A 19,293-nucleotide genomic window follows, 5' to 3' on the forward strand; every position below is an offset into this window, starting at 1 on the left:
CCTTTCAATTTTAACTCTTAACACAAATGGCCTAAACTCACCAATCAAAAGGCATAGATTAATGGAATGGATCATCAAACAGGACCCAAGTATCTGTTGCCTACAAGAGACACATCTAACCAGAAAAGACTCCAAGAAGCTGAAAGTGAAGGGGTGGAAAAAGATATATCACGCCAATGGACGAGAAAAAAAGGCAGGGGAAGCTGTCTTATTTTCAGATGATATAGGCTTCAATCTTACAAGCATCAAAAAGGACAGGGAAGGTCATTATATAGTGGTGAAGGGATTGATCCATCAGGAAGTAATTACCATCGTGAACATATATGCACCGAATCCCAACACGCCTAGCTACGGGAAGCAGTTACTTACAGACTTAAGGGGAGACATAGATATGCACAATAATTGTGGGTGATCTTAACACTCCGCTAACAACAACAGACAGATCAACAAAACAAAAATTCATACAAACAATAGAACAACTGGACTTGGTAGACATTTATAGGACTTTTTATCCTAAGGCCACAGATTATACATTTTTTTTCAGCAGTGCATGGCACCTTCTCCAGGATCGACCACATGATAGGACACAAAGCAAATCTAAATAACTTCAAAAAGATAGGAATCATACCATGTAACCTCTCAGACCACCACAGAATGAAATTGGAAATCAGCAATTAAAAATGCCCCAGGAAATACAGAAACTCTTGGAGAATGAACAATATGCTATTAAACGAACAATGGGTCAGGGAAGAAATTAAAGATGAGATCAAAAAATTTATGGGAACCAATGAAAACTCTGACACAACATTCCAAAATTTGTGGGACACGGCCAAAGCAGTGCTACGGGGTAAACTCATCGCAAATGGAGCTCATGTTAAGGCCCAAGAGAGGCGCCAAATACAGGAACTAACCGCACACCTCCAGGAATTGGAAAAGCAGCAGCAGATGAGCCCCACACACAACAGAAAACAAAAAAATCATCAAAACAAAGGAGGAAATTAATCAGATAGAAATAAAAAAAAAGGATACACAAAATCAATGAATCAAAAAGCTGGTTTTTTTGAGAAGATAAACAAAATAGACACCCCGCTGGCCCGACTGACAAAGAAAAAACAAGAGAAAGCAAGAATTAACAGCATCAAAGATGAAAAAGGCAACATAACAACAGACACCGCAAACATTAAGAACATTATTAGAAATTACTACAAAGCACTGTACTCCAACAAATCAGAAGACCACCAAGAAATGGAAAAGTTCTTCGACTCACACAACCTGCCAAAACTTAGCCCAGAGGCAACAAACGACCTGAACAAACCCATAACTGAAGCAGAGATTGAGTCAGTGATTAAAGATCTCCCAACAAAGAAAAGCCCAGGCCCAGACCGCTTCACTACAGAATTCTACAAAACATTCTGAACAGAGCTAACCCGAATCTTCTACAAACTCTTCAAAACAATAGAAAAGGAAGCAACCCTTCCAAACTCATTCTATGAAGCCAACATTACCTTAATCCCAAAACCGGACAGAGAACCAACAGAGAAGGGAAACTATAGACCTATCTCTGTGGTGAACATTGATGCTAAGATTCTCAACAAATCCTAGCCAATAGAATTCAAAAACACATCAGACAGATCATTCATCCGGATCAAGTAGGATTCATCCCTGGAATGCAGGGGTGGTTCAACATTCGGAAAACCATAAATGTGATACACCACATCCAAAAACTGAAAAACAAGAATCACATGATAGTATCAATAGATGCAGAAAAAGCTTTCGACAAAATCCAACACAACTTTCTGCTAAAAACCCTAACCAAGGTGGGCATAGATGGAAAAATCCACAACATAATCAAAGCAATATATGAAAAACCCAACGCCAGCATCATACTGAATGGAGAAAAACTGGAACTCTTCCCACTGAGATCTGGAACAAGACAGGGATGTCCACTTTCTCCACTACTATTCAACACAGTCCTAGAGGTACTCGCTGAGGCCATAAGACAAGAAAAAGAAATCAGAGGAATCCAAATGGGAAACGAAGAAGTCAAGCTTTCACTATACGCAGATGACATGATTCTTTATGTAGAAGAGCCAAGAGACTCAATACAGAGACTGCTAGAACTTATATGAGAGTTTGGTAGAGTGGCAGGGTACAAAATTAATGAACAAAAATCAACAGCCATAGTGTATGCAAACAGCCTCAAGATGGAAAAAGATTTAACCAGCAAGATACCATTCAAAATGACAGAGAAAAGTATGAAATATCTGGGAATTAACCTAACCAAAAATGTAGCAGACCTATTTGAAGAAAACTACAAACTACTTAAAGAAATTGAACAAGACCTCGAAAGATGGAGTAACATCCCATGCTCCTGGATAGGCAAAATCAATATCATTAAAATGTCTATACTGCCAAAAGGAATATATACATTCAATGCAATCCCAATCAAATTGCCCAAAACATTCTTCATGGAACTGGAAACAATGATTCAAAAGTTCATCTGGAAACACAAAAAACCACGGAATAGCTAGAACCATCCCGAAGAGCAGGAAGTTAGCAGGGAGAATCACAGTCCCAGACCTCTGGACATACTATAGGGCAGTGGTTATCAAAACAGCCTGGTACTGGCACAAAGATAGAGAGGAAGATCAACGGAGCAGAATAGAAACATCAGAAGGGAACCCACACAGATACAGCCAAATAATCTTTGACAAAAAGACAAACGACAATCCAGGCAAATGGGAAGGTCTGTTCAAGAAGGACAGCTGTTGTGACAACTGGTTGATAGCCTGCAGAAACCAAAAGATAGACCAACATCTCTCACCATACACTAAGATCAGATCTAAATGGATAACAGATCTAAACCTACATCCAGAAACCTTCAAACATTTGGAATAAAATGTTGGAAATACTCTGCAAGATCTAGGGGTAGGTCCCGACTTCCTAAAAAGGACACCAAAGGCAATAGCAATCAAGACCAGAATAAACAATTGGGACCTCATCAAACTAAGAAGCTTCTGTACAGCAAGGGAAACAATCAACAAAGTGAAAAAAGCAACCCACAGAATGGAAAAAGATCTTTGCGCACTACATAGGTGATAGAGGGCTAATCTCCAGAATATACAAAGAGCTACAAAACAACCAAAATGTCAAAACAAACAAGACACTCAAGAAATGGGCAAGGGAAATGGGCAGACACTTCACAAAGGAACAATCCCAAATGGCAAATAAACATATGAAAAAATGCTCAAGTTCCCTGGCAATAAGGGAAATCCAAATTAAAACATCAATGAGGTACCACCTAGCACCAGTAAGACTGGCCCACATGAATAAAAGCACCAACAACACTTGTTGGCGAGGTTGTGGGGATAAGGGAACCCTACTCCACTGCTGGTGGGGCTGCAGATTGGTACAGCCTCTATGGAAATCAGTATGGAGAACATTCAAACAACTCAAATGATCCAGCAATAGCACTCCTAGGAATATATCCAGAACACTTGTTTTATGAGAAACCAACATGCACTCCTATGTTCATAGAAGCACAATCAGTAATTGCAAAAACATGGAAGCAGCCAAAATGCCCATCAGCAGAGGATTGGATAAGGAAGCTATGGTTCATCTACTCCATGGAATACTACTCAGCTATTAAAAAAAACAAAATGCAGTTCTTTGTGGCCAAATGGGCCAAACTGGAAACCATCATGCTAAGGGAAATGAGCCAATCCCAAAAGGTTAAATACCACATGTTTGCCTTAATTTAAGATGATATGATGTTATGTATAACATGTTATGTTATGTATGTTATATGTTGTGTAGAAACTAAAATTGAAAAAAAAAAAACAAAGGCAAATGTGAAGAACATCCCAGTAAAATAAAAACAGAAGACTAAATCAATGAATGACCCATTGTTAAAATGACAGAACCAAATTACCACCTATGTTGTATTAAATCTGAATTTAAATGGCTTAAACTCATCAATCAAATATCAGATTAGTAGATTAAAAAGCAAAACCCCTCTGTTTATTGCTTACAGGAGACATATCTCACCAATAAAGATCAGCAGAAACTCTATCTCATGGATTTTAATTTTTTTTTTTTTTGGCTAGCTTCATCTCTACAAAACACTTTCTTCTCATTAAATTCTTCAATGACCCATAGATCATACAGTAGCATCATTTTCTTCAAGAAGGTTCTTGATTTTCTTTTTCATTGGTTCAGCGACACATTAGTTATTCAGTAGCATGTTATTTTACTTCATGCCATTGTAAATTTTTATTTTTCTTCCTGCTGTTGATTTTGTTTTATGGCTTTTCATTTAAGGGAATATATAATAACTGTGAAATGGAGACTATCATACCCAGATGTGAGGATACAACGCAGTATGCCTCTCTACTTCCAGACTAAAAATGGACTCCCAGTGAAACTATTTACTATATCTTGATAATAGGATACTGGACTTTCTGCCATTGTCCATGCCCACAATGATGGACATATGATTGTATATGAAGAACTGTGCTATAGTAATGGTATAGGGAAACTCAGTAAGGAGGGAGGGAATTGGGGAGGAGATAAGGGAAATCCCATGATCTATGGAACTGTATCACAAAATGATAATATTAAAAAGAAGTAAAACTTAAAAAAAGAATAAAGGAGATAAAAGAAATTCATAAATAGCAGCTTAAATTTTTGGCTGTATACACTATCCATTACAGTAAAAAAATTAAAGCTTCACTGTTTTAAAACGTTTGTAGTCTTCATTTCATTATTTTTGTATATGTATTAAAGTTGGAAAGCACATTATTAGAACACAGTAACTTTGAATGGAGCTATGTCTTTCTCTCAGAGGAAATGATGACATAGTAATTTAAAAATCAAATAATTTGTTGCCAAAAATTTTGTATAAGAAGTATATGTAATTTTTATTTCAAAATACCACAACAAGATGTAGCAAGGAAGCTAAAGTTGCAAACATATTGCTAAAGGAAAACATTAACAAAATGGACTGAAGTTGCTACCTTCTATTTCCCATTTGTTCTATATTTTTTGGTATGTTTGGTATAATTTTTAAAAGATCATATACGTTTACATACTTTTTTCCTGACTCTGAATCAACATCTATGTATAGAAATCACTATTTGAAGGTCCAGAAAAATATTGTATTCCATGAAAAGTGTATGCCATATATTATTCCGCTGATGGTAGATGAATATTGTAACATTTGATTGTCATGTCCTGCCATTTCAAAATTCTGGTTTGTGGGTCCATTTGCATATGCTACAGACAACAGAATCAGGTAAAAGTCCACATCCTTTCTCTGTAGCTGTATTTTAACTCCTCAAATAATGTTAACATGTAATAGTGCATAGTAGAATTTGAATTTTTGTTCTCTTACTTTTGGAATATGTAGGCAAATCTCTTTTCTAGTTTTTGCAAGTTTAAATAATAATGTACATATAATTATTCTTCATAAAGTTAAGACAATACATTCAATGAATTTTTAGTGTGAAATGCCAGGAACTAATATCAAAATGTTTTCTTTGCTAATTTAAACAGAAGTTTATTGTACAGAATCTACAAAATTATGCGCATCTGACAAAAATTAGACAATATTTCAAGAAAACAAAACTACCTATTATCCTACTTTTCAGACATAACCACTGATACTACATGAATATGTAGTTAGAATGATGTGGCTATAAATGCTAAGTATTATGAGTTTTGACACTAATTTTTTCAAGCATATTTTGAAAAAGCAGCTTTTTATTTCCTCAGGAAATGTTATAAGTTTGTCTAAATATTGCATTATTTTGTATGACAAAAGCTTTTTACCTTATAAACAAAAAATTTAATATAGTGTCTATTGAAATGTAATATTATAAAGACTTACAAGATTCAGCAGCATGATGATTATAAAGTTGATACAGACAGCAGCAGCAGATGTTGCAAACTGCCAGTGTTGCTTGATGAAATTCCACTTGAATGATGCAAACTGCTCCATGACAACAAGGCGATACACTACTACAGCAAACACTGCAGTGATCACCAAGGAAATCTGCAATATGGGAGAGCAGAAAAGACGTGGAACACAAATCACATACACTACATTAAGTGTTAGTAAAGAAATTTACTTTTTTAGTAGAGGATTAATACATTTAATTTTCTGCCTTAAGAAAATGGTAAGTTTAGGCATAACATGATGGCCTTGTGGCTAATCCTTGCCTTGCAAGTATCCCATATGGGCACCGGCTCATGTCCCAGCTGCTGCTCTTCTCATCCAGCTCCCTGCTTGTAGCCTGCGAAATCAGTCAAGGATGGCTTAAGGCCTTGGGATCCTGCACCCATGAGAGAGACCCAGAAGAGGCTCCTAGCTTCTGCCTTCGGATCAGTTCAGCTTTGGCTGTTGGGGCCACTTGGACAGTGAACCAGTGAAGGGAAAATCTTTCCTTGTGTCTCTACTGCTCTCTATATATCTGCATTTCCAATAAAAATAAAGAACAATTTTTTAAAAGTAATATTAAAGTAAAAAAAACCATAAATATTTGACTTGTTTTAGTATTATAAAATTATAGCACTGAAATAAACTCTGTTCAAATTTCAATTTTCAGATGGAAATCGGGTTTATTTCTCATTTTTAACAGTTATTCTATTCTTCAGCTTACAAAACTTTTCAGAAGATAGACATTTACAGGTAAAAGATGTTTGAACAGAGATATTTCTGTTGTGAAAATATTTTATACAGCTTTGGGCAGTAACAGGCCTGGAAAAACTCTAGTCAACTCTGAATACAATGGGTTAGGATGATTCCACTTGACCTGGGAGCTTCCATTAGACTCATTCTTTTTTCCCATTGCTGGCAATCCCCAACTAGCTTGGCTCAGCTGATTCCTGTACCACTGAGTCCTCGTATCACTGATAAATCATTTGGTGATGCACTTGGTGTTAATCTAGAAAATCTAATTCGTCAGGGAAACCCATGTAATTTCAGTTTTATACTGGGTGACCACTGTTTCTCCCAATGACCGGTTATCTAAAGAGGAGCACAACTCTGCTTTATGAGATCTTTACACTTCTCTAATTTGTTTAACTGTATGTATTTCCAAGGTATTGGAATAGGTTTTTTATACTCTCAGGGTCACATTATCTGTGAGTTGGAAATCCTTCCAAACGTGAATTTCCACAACTCTCTGAAACTGATAATATACATTACCATGAAGAATATTCCTGAAACAGAAACAAGAAGACGAGTGATTTTATCTGAGGAGGGCTGATGTGGCTCAGGTTTTCCTGTGATGGGATTAATGACCTCCATTTTGTAATACTTGGCTTCAAATTGGGGACGGAGTGTTTCCTGTGAGAGAAATGGAAGTTATCTAGATATCACAGTGCAAAGTTAGAAGATGTCTTAAAAACCAGGTATGAAACTCCTAAATTTGATCTACATTTACATTGTCTCATGAAGAAGCAACTTTTAAAACATAAGGTGAAATTATTTTCCCAATAAATACTATACTATGTTGTAGACAGTGTACCTGTTTGCTAATGTAGTCAAAACACAAGACAGCAGGGGTTTGAAAACTACTTTCATTAATCTCTATCATCCTTGTTAAATAGAGAAAGAAAGAGAGAAGGTAATTTAAAAAAAACGGATCAAAGGAAAGGGCCCATGTGGTATCTCAACACTCTCACTCTCAACTTGCCTCCCATATGGTTGTCAATTATAGTCCTGGCTGCTCCACTTCTGATGCAGCTCTCTGTGGCCTGGGAGAGCATCAGGGATGGTACTAGTCCTTCTGACTCCACACTCATTTGGGAGATCTAAACGAAGCTCCTGACTTTGGATCAGTTAAGCTCTGGCTGTGCAACCATTTGGAGAGTAATACAGCAGATTGAAGACCCTTCTCTCAGTAATCCCTAACTGTGTATATACCTTTCAATAAAAATAAAAATTTTAAAAAATCTAAAATTAAAAAATCCATGTATATATAACTGTTTCTAAGCCTGGGTGTTAAAAGTCAATTATTTTCTGCCTGCCTGATATCCTGTTTTTCTTATTTCCATGGTTTGTAACCTCTTACCTCTTCTTCTTCCCATTCCATGAGATCCCAAGTATATGTAAGTATACTTCTTCTCCTTTTCCAAAATTCTAGGAAGACTGTGGCTGAAAGATACAATAATAATAGTTCTTTATTCAAACCACCTCACAGTGTATTTCTTCTTCTGACTGATGTGATTTTGTCATGTTTTGAAACAAAGTTATCACTAAAATAATTATAGCGGGATTTTTTGTTTTTCTCTTCTCCATGTCTCTATGCACTGCCGCGAGCATGCACTCCTAGAGAATAATGATTTATTCATTAAAATTAACAGTGATATTTGTTGGCATACTCAATAAGCCATGTCATGAGAAAAAAGCAGCATTAATAACCTAGGTAGCATTGTCCCTTTTGACCTATACATGACTATTTGAAGTTATATAAAAGGATCAAATTAAACATTCTCCAGGAATGACAACTAAGATCAGATGATACTGGTCCAAATGCTACTGAGAGAAATGGTTCAGAAGAGAGAGGGGAAAAAAGCAAGTCCATGATGAGGAAAGGAAGACATGGGAGACTGAGCACACTACAGGTAGACAATACCTGTACTGAAAGGGATTCAATGGAGAAAAGTAATGCCGAAACCATCTACTTAATTTTCTGCATAAAGGACAAAGCTCAAAGGAAAATGGTCCACAGGCTTTGTTTTCTGATTTCTTTGTACCTGGAAATCAGCATAAGTATTGCTAGGAAAGAGCTTTTTGTTCATTGTTATATTATCTGAATTTTTTTCAGATGTAGAAATTTATAAAACCTTCACTGATTGTAATTGTCACTCTCATCACATTGACAAAGATGTAAGTCAGGTATTATTATCACTTAGATATTGAAGACACAGGTGATATCCAAGAGTAAATGACCAACAAATAATACTGAGGATAGAAATTTTTAAATGTATGATCCATCAAGTTTTCAGGAAGTAAGTTTCTTTCTCTCTCGCTTTCTTTCTCTTTCATTCCCCTCCCTCCCTCCCTCCCTCTCTTCCTCCATTTCTCTTCCTCTCTTTCTCTTCCCTCCCTTCCTTCTTTGAAAGAATACTCTTCAAAGCTATAAATACTATACATGACAAACCAATAGCCAATATCACACCGAATTATGGAAAATTTGCAAGCATTTCCTAGGCTACTGAGCTGGGTCCTCCCATTATCTCCAAACGAAACTGCTAAATATATCTTGACAAGCGTATGCTAGACTCATTGTCTGTACCTTTAATGCCAGGATGTACTTAAATAGCAGAATGGTGGACTTGCAACTGTTTTTGAAGTATTATACTGTTGTTATAATGTGGGGAAAATATTGGGAGGAAGGTGGAAGGGGAGGAGTATGGTGGAAGGAGAAAATCCCTGAGCATGAAGAGCTTTATCATAAAAAATAAATTTTTAATCACATTTTTAAAAGCACAAATACCTGCTATTATCCTCCTAACTCCATTTACTATGGAAGTATCAGCAAGAACAATTACAGAGAAGAAAGAAATATAGGATATCAAAACTGAAAAGGAGTATTTACCTTAAACTTCACTATTGAGCTAAGATTTTTATTTAAATCTCAATCTGAGCTTGACATGTAGCCATATATTCATGCTTTTTCAAAGCTTAATTAGCTTAAACTCTTAAGTGAAATTATGTTTCTAAGTTTACTTTCTTTTATTCTTTAGAAAGAAGGCACATGATTAATTTATCCAAAAAAAAACTCTGAAGGAAATAATTGATCATTTGTTCCTTTCTACTAACTTTGCAAGTAAAAATCAAGTTAGTATCAAAATAGTCAACCAAAAATTAAAACAACAGCTGCTTCTGGGAATTGGGATGACTAGAAATCAATGAAAATATTCTCCATTTCAATTTGTAGAATGTTTATATACAATTAAGCATAATTTTCATACGTATACACAATGCATTTAAGATCTATGGGTGTCTTTGTATATAAATTATAACAGAAAACAGATTTAAAGATGAATACTTATTAAAATGCCAGATTATTACAAATATTACTTGATTTGATCCTTATGACTGCACAGCAGGGTTTTCTTAAGATTTATTTTATTGAAAGTCAGAGTTACAGAGACATAAAAAGAGATAGAGATATCTTTCACCCACTGGTTCAATCCCCAAGCAGCTGCAGTAGCATGAGCTGGGCTGGTGCAAAGCTGAGAGCCAGGAGTGTCTTCTAGGTTTCCCATGTTGGATTAGGTCCCAAACAATTAGGTCCATCCTTTGCTGCTTTCCCAGGCCATTTGCAAGAGGCTGGATTAGAAATGGTGCAGTTGGGGCTCAAACTGGTGCACATATGGGATGCCATCACCATTGGCAAAATACTAAAGTGAGTTCCATTGCTTCAGTTCAGCTAAACAGTAGTTTTAGACAGCAAAAAACGACTCTGAGCTTCTACTGAAGCACTGAAAAAGAAGTGGTGAGGTGGGAAGAAAGTATTACAAACACCATTGGACTGGAGCTAAGGGGCTGTCAGTGCAGTGAAAAAGCCTGCATCCACTCTCTGGAGAGGCTACGTTAACTAGCCTTGGGAAGGAGATGGATGTAAGACCTAGGCAAAATCATGAATCACAAATACCCAACCTACATGACCTGAAGGTCCTCCCAGATAGATTTGCATGACCAAATATAAATGTAGGGGGAAATATGCGATCTAAATATGGCTAAAGGTCAGTAAGACATAATGACACCAAGTTTGCTGCTCTAGGTTATCAGCAAGATTTGACCCATTGGAAAACATGACGCCATCACTATTTTTTTTCTTCTAGGAGAGCCAAAGTAATTTAACCTCTTCTGCGAGAGAAAAGAGCTGAGCTGACATCAACTTTAGGATTAAGCACAAGGTGTGTGTATTTCAAAATGATACAAGGATCTGTGAAAAGCTCCATGATTAGTGACTGAGAAACATACCTTGCAAATCATAAGTGGGGCAAACAAATTAGTCATTATTTCATAGTTAGTGGTGGACACTATGCACATATCATGTATAGATCAGGCAAACTAAAAAAAGCAACAGAAGTTGAGGTAAGTGCAGGAGCATTAATCAGAGGTCAAAATTGTTTTTACAGTGCATGAGGGTTTAGGGAGTGTGGAAGAACTGGACAATTAGATCAGGGAGACTGAAACAGTTAAGCATTTCAGAGTTTTATTCTAAAAACTCCCAATGACTAGGCTACATTGAAAACTGACTAAATCAAGATTTCTGGGGACAATATTTCAGATTAGTACTTTTTACAGCTTCAACAGTCTTCCAGTGTGCACCAAATATTGCATACAATCATCTACAAGAGAAGCAGTGCATTGATGAAAGAGGTGGCATGGAAACCAAAGCTTTGCTTAATGTTAGAGTAAAAGATCAACAATAAAAATGTGATGGAAAGCTGTCAGAAATGATAGCTTTAATTTTGTTTTGCTTTCAACTATTTCTGCAACATTCTAATGATCACTTTTGATACATTACTTGTAATATCTATAACATTCATTCAACTGTTGACAAAAAATTGAATGCCAACTACTATATCAGGTATACACAAAAATGTACCATAAATGCTCCAAAGCACACATTAGAAATTTAGAATTTTGATAGGATTATTAAGTTATTGAATCAGTGTGAATGGTGGAAAAATGTAACAAACTAGATTTTAATATTTTCATTGTTTACCACACATTTTGTCCCTCTTTCTAATGAGAAGACATGGAGATGGAGATGCCAGCAGGTAGGTACAAAAATCTGGGCAAAGCTGTGAACATCGTGAAGAATGAAATATACTGGAGACAAGTGGATATGGAAGTTAGATAATAATAGAAATCAAACAGAATGAGGATTAAAAGAGACACATTTGAAGATTAGTGGCAAAAGGTCAATGACAAGAATGAATATGGCAGCAGAGACAATGAAAGGGTAGGATTTATAAGGAGTGCATTAAACTTGAGGCCTGGCTTGGTGGCATTTCATGGTAATCATTTGCCTGTGGTGTTGGCATCCTTAATGGGGCACTGGTTCATGTTCCAGCTGCTCCATTTTAAATACTGCTCCCTGCTAATGTACTTGGGAAGGTAGCAGAGGATGCCTCAACTCCTTGGGCCCCTGACTCCCCATGGGAGATGTGCTGGAAGCACCTGACTTTGGTTAAGCTCAGCTACAGTCATTGTGGCCATGTGGAGAGTGAACCAGAGTGTGGAAAATCTGTCTCTCCTACTCTCTCTCTGTACCTCTGCATTCCCACAAAAATAGGAAAATCTTTAAAAATGGTAATAATGTTGTGGCATGCTTCTTGATAATAAGAACATCAGTTAAAACACTAACATACATCAGGCTCCTTTATTAACTCCAGGTTTTGACTTGATTCCTAAATCTACCTTTCTGATAATGTACACCTTGGGAGTCATCAGGTAATGGCTTCATTAGTTGGCCGCCCATTTCCTATGAGCCACATGGAAGATTTGAAATGGATTTCTAGTTCCTTGCTTCTGATTAACACAGGCCCTACCACTGCAGGTACATAGGCAGTGAAAGAACAAATGTGACTTTGTGTCTTTCTGTCTCTCTGCATCTCAAATAATTACCCTTTCATAAACAAAATAGAAAGCATAAAAAATGCTTTAAAAGTGAAAGTGAATGTAGTAAATGTCAATGTATACATAAAGAATGAGATAGCAATGCAGACAGATCCATCCATGAAGGGAAAGTTTAAAAATAAAGATACAGATACAGATTGGCATGGTATATTCTTTTTACTTTCTGTTTTAGATTTAATTTTACTTTTATTGGAAAATCTCTGTCAGAGAGACAGAGATTCACTCTGAACAAATTCAGTGTTGATTCACTCCCCAAGCGGCCTCAATGGCCAGAGCTGAGCCAACCTGAAGTGCCAGGAGTCCGGAGCCTCTTCCAGGTCTCCTACGCAGATGCAAGGTCCTTAGGCTTTGGGAAGTCCTCCACTGCTTTCACAGGCCACAAGCAGGGAGCTGGAAGTGAAGCAGGGCAGCTGGGATTAGAACCAGTACCCATGTGGGATCCTGGCATGTGCTAGGGGAGGACTTAAGTCGACAGGCTATCATGCCGGGCCTGGTTTTACATAATTTTACCAGTCTTCATAGAATGTTTATAAAAATTTCCTATTGGTCCCATGAAAACAGGTGCAGAATAGCATTATTGCATAAGTGGCCACCAGTAGAGAAAGAAAGGTATCATTGTAGTTGATACTGTTTTCTCTCAACCTTAAATGTATTAGCATGATGCCCATGTTGCATCTATTCCTTGGTATTTCAATTTCTTCAAATTAATAGCACAGAATATTATTAGAGGGGCATGTATGTGAAGTAGGTTAGATGTTATGATCATTTCTTTGTTTTATTTAGTTTAAATGTATAGAAAGCAAGGCCAAAAGTGGTTGAAGGTAATCATTGGCCTAATCTAGAAACCCAGCAAGAAAAATAATTGTTCTTAACCATGATTTTTCCCAATTGGAAGGCAGGTTTTATTACTACTGTCTTTACCTTAGCATTTTAGCAGTTAGTGTGTGGAAATGCTCTGTAAATATCTATTTAATTTAACCAAATTCTAGAGATTAACCTTAATTTGTGGTGTTACAACCTTTCTATTACTCCAGACTTTTAAATTATGCTCAACAGAATTTTCTGGAAGCATGAGGAGAAAGGGGATTTCTCATAAGAATATTGATGGAAAAAAGGGCAGGGAAAAGAGGTCAAAACACCTTTGAAGTCAAATAGCTAGAATAAAGAATAAAAAAGAATTCCAGGTATTGTTTTCATCAGAAGAGATAAGGATGTGAAGACTTCTAAGCACAAAACACACCTGAAAGGACAGTTTATCAGAACATCAGCTCTGAGAGCCTCAATCTGGATAGCACTCAAAAACTACTGAAGACTTCTATTCATTCCTTACATTTACTTTTGCTCATATCCTCAAGCATGATGGCCTTCCCACGCACTATTGCAACACCACAATACGTGAGGTAGAAATAGAAACTTTGCTAAACAGGTTATTCATTAAACCAAAGGCCAGTGAATGGGGAGCATTTTACATTTCCATTTTAAGTTACTGTTATTTTTTGTTGCTCATGGTGTGACTGTAATATACAAGTGCCTTTAATATGGTTCTCTGCCTGATTGTAGAGTAGGCAATTTGATACGAAGAATTTATAAACATGTATCAAGAGTATATTTTAAACATGTAGGTTGAACTGTCCTTGTCACAGTCATATCCAGAACTGGTTAATTAAGACTTGTTTTTCTTGTTAAATGTCTTCTATGAATAACTACATGAAATCTCTCAATTTACTAATGTCCTTGACAACTTAATGTTTCCCTCAGAGGGGTGACTAACGTCTGTTTGGGGAGATATAAATGATGTTAGAAATATCCAAATAGAACTTGGTGTGCCTTTGAGTTCTAAACATTTGAAATACTCACGGATTTTGAAACTGACCTGACAATTTTTTCCTAGAAAAAATCATGGAGAAATAAAAGCTACACAGACATATCATCATATTATATTGCTATAAAATGAGAAATATAACTACAACCCTGACAAAAATAAATCCTTAATGCAGTTTCTCTCACTCAACTTGGAATGAACGTCTTTATGTTAAACAGACAATTCCATAAACTTTGTTCAAATTGAAATGGATTATTTAAATTGAACTGTTAACATGTAAAAATTGTCAAATTTGCTTTTTACATAATGTTATATAATTTTAAGCATGTGATTAATTGTTATCAGGCTGTTTTATTCATTTTGCCATTCAAATAACTGATATGCTTTCTTTAGTCTATTGAACATTTTCAGATTTTCAAATTTTTTTTAAAGATTTATTTATTTTTATTGGAAAGGCCGATATACAGAGAGGAGGAGAGACACAGAGGAAGATCTTCCCTCCGATGATTCACTCCCCCAGTGACTGCAACAGCCGGTTCTGTGCCAATCCGAAGCCATGAGCTTCTTTCTGGGTCTCCCACGTGGGTGCAGGGTCCCAAGGCTTTCGGCTGTCCTCAACTGCTTTCCCAGGCCACAAGCAGGGAGCTGGATGGGAAGTGGAGCTGCTGGAATTAGAACCAGCGCCCATATGGGATCCTGGCGCGTTCAAGGCAAGTACCTTAACCATTATGCTATCGTGCCGGGCCCATAATTTAAAAGCATCAAAAATAACTGGTTCAAGATCTTTGTCCATTTCTGTAATTCAGGGATCCAAGAGTCCATGTTATCATCAGTGAGATTAACCTATATTCAGAGACCTACTAACAATACCTGCTGTTGTGTAGGTAGGGGGAAAGTTACCCTCCTTCACTGTTGGTGGGAGTGTAGGCTAGCACAGCCACTATGAAGTCAGTATGGAGAGCGCTAAGAAAACTCAAAATTGTTCTACCATACGGCCCAGCTACCCCACTTATGGGGATATATCCAAAGCAAATGACATCTGTACGTGAGAAATCAACCTGCAGCCCTATATTTACAGCAGAACTAGCTAGAATAGCAAATAGAGGTACATCTACTCTATGGAACACTATTCAGCCATTAAAAAGAACGAAATTCAAATCTTTGTAATAAAATGGTCCCAACTAGAGACTGAAATAAGCCAATCCCAAAAGGGCAAATATATATTCTCTTTGTCATCCAAAATGCAAGGTTAATAGATATATAGGTAAACATGCATAAACGTCATCTAGAGGAATTGTATAATGGAGACAAACATATCAAGAAGTGGAAATACATTGTATTATGCATCACTACTCCCAAATAGAAGATGGACTCCCAGTGAAGCTGTTAAACAAATCTTAACAATAGGATGCTGGACTTTCTGCTATTGTCTGTACCTACAATTTCAGGATACACACAAATATCAGAATGATGGACTTATGACTATTGTTGAAGGACCATATTATTGAAATAATAAAGAGGCAAACAATGGGGGAGGGAGGAAAATGCTGAGTGTAGGAAAGGAAATCCCTGAGCCTATGGAATTGGATCACGGAGAATGATAAGTGTCTGGCATAAAATATCTGTTAGGTTTACATAAATTGGATTATTTCATGAAAAGCGTTTAGGAGAAAATAATAGTTACCAATAATAGCCTAATTACTGAACAAATATTACTAATATTTCTATCTAAGCTGTTTTCTTAAGCAATATATTTTGAAATTATATACTGTTGGCACTCAGAATTATGGTTATATCAATAGTTAATTTATAAAGAAAAAAAAAGAAAAATAATCTGTTCCTAGGCTCCTTAAAGAGCTAATCCCTCATGCTGTCTGACCTGTCGTCCCTGTGCCCGTGTATCTCGATGATTAATTCTTGGAAAAGTCTGTTGCTTCTAGGAAACTGCTTCAGATTCAAGCTCTTTATGTAAGAATCAGGTGTCAGAGCTCTGAACATGATAAAATTGCTACCTTTTCAACCCAGAGAAGTCTCTCTAGAACTGAAAGCAAGACTTCGATTAGACTGTACTTGGCATGAGAAGTGAATGCCAACCACCAAAAAATAAATCATTAATTCCACATTTATATCAAACACAATGAAACTCACCTCTTGAGTGAGCCACTATGACCCTCACACAACCTAGGAATAGCAGTGAGGATCCAAAAAGCATAAATTCCTGTAGGAAGGTGATGTTTTTGAAAGTTGTCTGTATTTTTCTTTAACTATGTCACCTTAAAAATTACTGAACAATAGGGCCCGGCGGCCATGGCCTAGGGGCTAAAGTCCTCCCCTTGAAAGCCCCGGGATCCCATATGGACGCCGGTTCTAATCCCGGCAGCTCCACTTCCCATCCAGCTCCCTATGGGTGGCCTGGGAAAGCAGGTGAGGATGGCCCAAGGCTTTGGGACCCTGCACCCGCATGGAAGACCTGGAAGAGGTTCCTGGTTCCCGGCATCGGATCGGCACAGAACCGGCCCGTTGCGGCTCACTTGGGGAGTGAATCATCGGATGGAAGATCTTCCTCTCTGTCTCTCCTCCTCTCTGTATATCCGGCTTTCCAATAATAATAAAAAAATTACTAAACAATAAAAAATAATTAAAAAGTGAGCAAAACATTTTCTTTACACAAACTCAGAGAATGACGATTTCTAAATATTCTGTCTATGCTTAATTTATTTGGAGGCTATTACAAATTATAAAAACTAGTTTTGGACATTTGCTAAGAAACTATGCAGACAAATTTTATATTTTCATATCAAAAAATAGAGCTGTTGCCATTTTTAAATATAGTTCTGTAGACCACCTCATGCCCATAATGTAGCTAGTACCACACACTGTCCTTTTTCTCACTGAGATTTTATTACTGAAACCATGTCTCTACTGCCAGTAATTTCCTCCTAAATACATGTTTTGAGAGTACAATGTATTTGTAATATTATATAAGGGATTTAAGGAAAAAGTGAACGAAAGTAATAAAATTGGATTATATGCCTAAACAGGAAGAAGAGAACTAGCTTTTATTGAGTACTTACAGCAGACCAACTTTTGTAAGGTTAGTTTCATCACAACTCATGTCATCTTTACAATAGCCTATGGTAAGTAAAGATCATTAGTATCTTTCAATATATAAGCAAATTCAGACTTCTAGATATTGAATTATATTAAAATTAAAATAATAGGCAATTCTCATGACATATTCCACAGATAGCTTTTGGTCAAAAAGTTATGACCTACATAATTTGCAAAATGAGATTGACAATTTAGCCTCTGTTCTATCGAGTGGCCCGTAAATCACCAGTTTAAAACTTTTAATCTGGTAGGGTTTTTTTTTCATTCTTTTTTTTTTCAATTTTTCATTTCATTTAATTATATATGTATATTCACTTTATATATAATGGCTGGCAAATATTTTAGATGTTATACATATATAAATATATATGACATATCTATCTATATATATATTACAAACACGTAAATATTTGCATTGTTTGTGCAGAGGACTATTTTAAGGTACAAACCCAACAAAATTTTGTTTTAAGATGCCTATGTCCCTATAGAATGACAAAATGTGTTTCATTTCTAGTCATTGCAAACTTATCACATGCTATTAATGGTTTTGATGAATACAAACGAATTTCTCTGTATGCTACCAGCTTCAGTCTTCCAGTGTTATTGGGTTCACACAGAAGATTTATACTGAATTTAGAATGCTGTTTTGAATTTATTTAAAGTGTGACCCAAAGCAATATTCCGTGCTATTTCATATATATCAGCGACAACAAAGTGTCTCTACGTCCTGAAAACTCCTCTTGTATGATTCCATGATTTCAGACAAAGATGAGATATTTTTCCTCTGAAAAATTAATCAGGTATAGCAATGGCCAGTACCAGAAGCACAAAAAAGCATATACACACTATGCAATGTGTTCCGTTAGCTGGTTTGACTGACAAAATTGTTATTGTTAAGATCCTCTATAAAAACAGTGTCTAAAATTGGATCAGTCTTACCTAGAATGCGTTAGATACCTGAAACTGTATCTTAATGAGACTCCTTTGGCAAGCAATCAATTCCAACTCAGATGACTTAACAAAGGTCTTTAATTAGAACTAAATGAGCTGAGAGACAACTGAGGCATCGAATTCATGCATAGTTTTCATTTTAGGGCTTTATTTCTAGATGTGCTCATGGCAGTGAGAGTAAAGGATGTTTATTTGTAAGGGAAATTCCCCTCAAGTGGTTAAGGTTCTAAGGAGGGTTATGTGAAAGGGAATCTGAGCCCAAAGCCACAGTCTTTAGGAAAGAGAAACTAGAGATTAGACTTGATCTCCCTGCATTGCAGGGAGAGCATTATAGCAACAGTACCTTTGAATACCCCTACCTAGTACAAGCCATAAGTATTTTAGCTATGTCAGAATGTCGTAATGATAACACACATATATTTGGGGAAATGCCTAGGGATACAGTTCGCTCAATCATGCTCATTCATGTTTAGTTCTCTAAGGGGAACATAAGATATTTTTTTTCAATTGACTTATTTTATTAGTAATTTTTTTGACAATAACCATTTCTATTTAACTCATTGTTTAGTAACCAGGTATCTGTCATTTTAAATTTTCTTGATATTAATGCACATATAGTTTAAATAGTCTTAGTAAAAACTTATCCAGGAGTTATTTAATTTTGAATAAAACTTAGAGGGGCCTTTGCACTTCAGAAAATTTAAAACTATAGAATTACTTTGCTCTTCCCTGGGGCCAATTA

The 19,293-nt window shown here is 36.3% G+C and overlaps 1 protein-coding gene across 1 annotated transcript in view; it reads right to left on the reverse strand.

The window, feature by feature from the left end:
• Positions 1-19,293, reverse strand: part of ANO3 (anoctamin 3) — a 166,121-nt gene that overhangs the window by 42,297 nt on the left and 104,531 nt on the right. Inside the window, exons 13-15 of the mRNA XM_004585446.4 lie at positions 8,076-8,158; positions 7,208-7,348; positions 5,888-6,052 (exon numbers count right to left, since the gene is read on the reverse strand). Of these exons, the coding sequence (XP_004585503.2) occupies positions 5,888-6,052; positions 7,208-7,348; positions 8,076-8,158 (389 nt within the window). The remainder of the gene's footprint in view (positions 1-5,887; positions 6,053-7,207; positions 7,349-8,075; positions 8,159-19,293) is intronic.

Source organism: Ochotona princeps, chromosome 4, assembly GCF_030435755.1.
Source record: "Ochotona princeps isolate mOchPri1 chromosome 4, mOchPri1.hap1, whole genome shotgun sequence".
Taxonomy (NCBI): Eukaryota; Metazoa; Chordata; class Mammalia; order Lagomorpha; family Ochotonidae; genus Ochotona; species Ochotona princeps.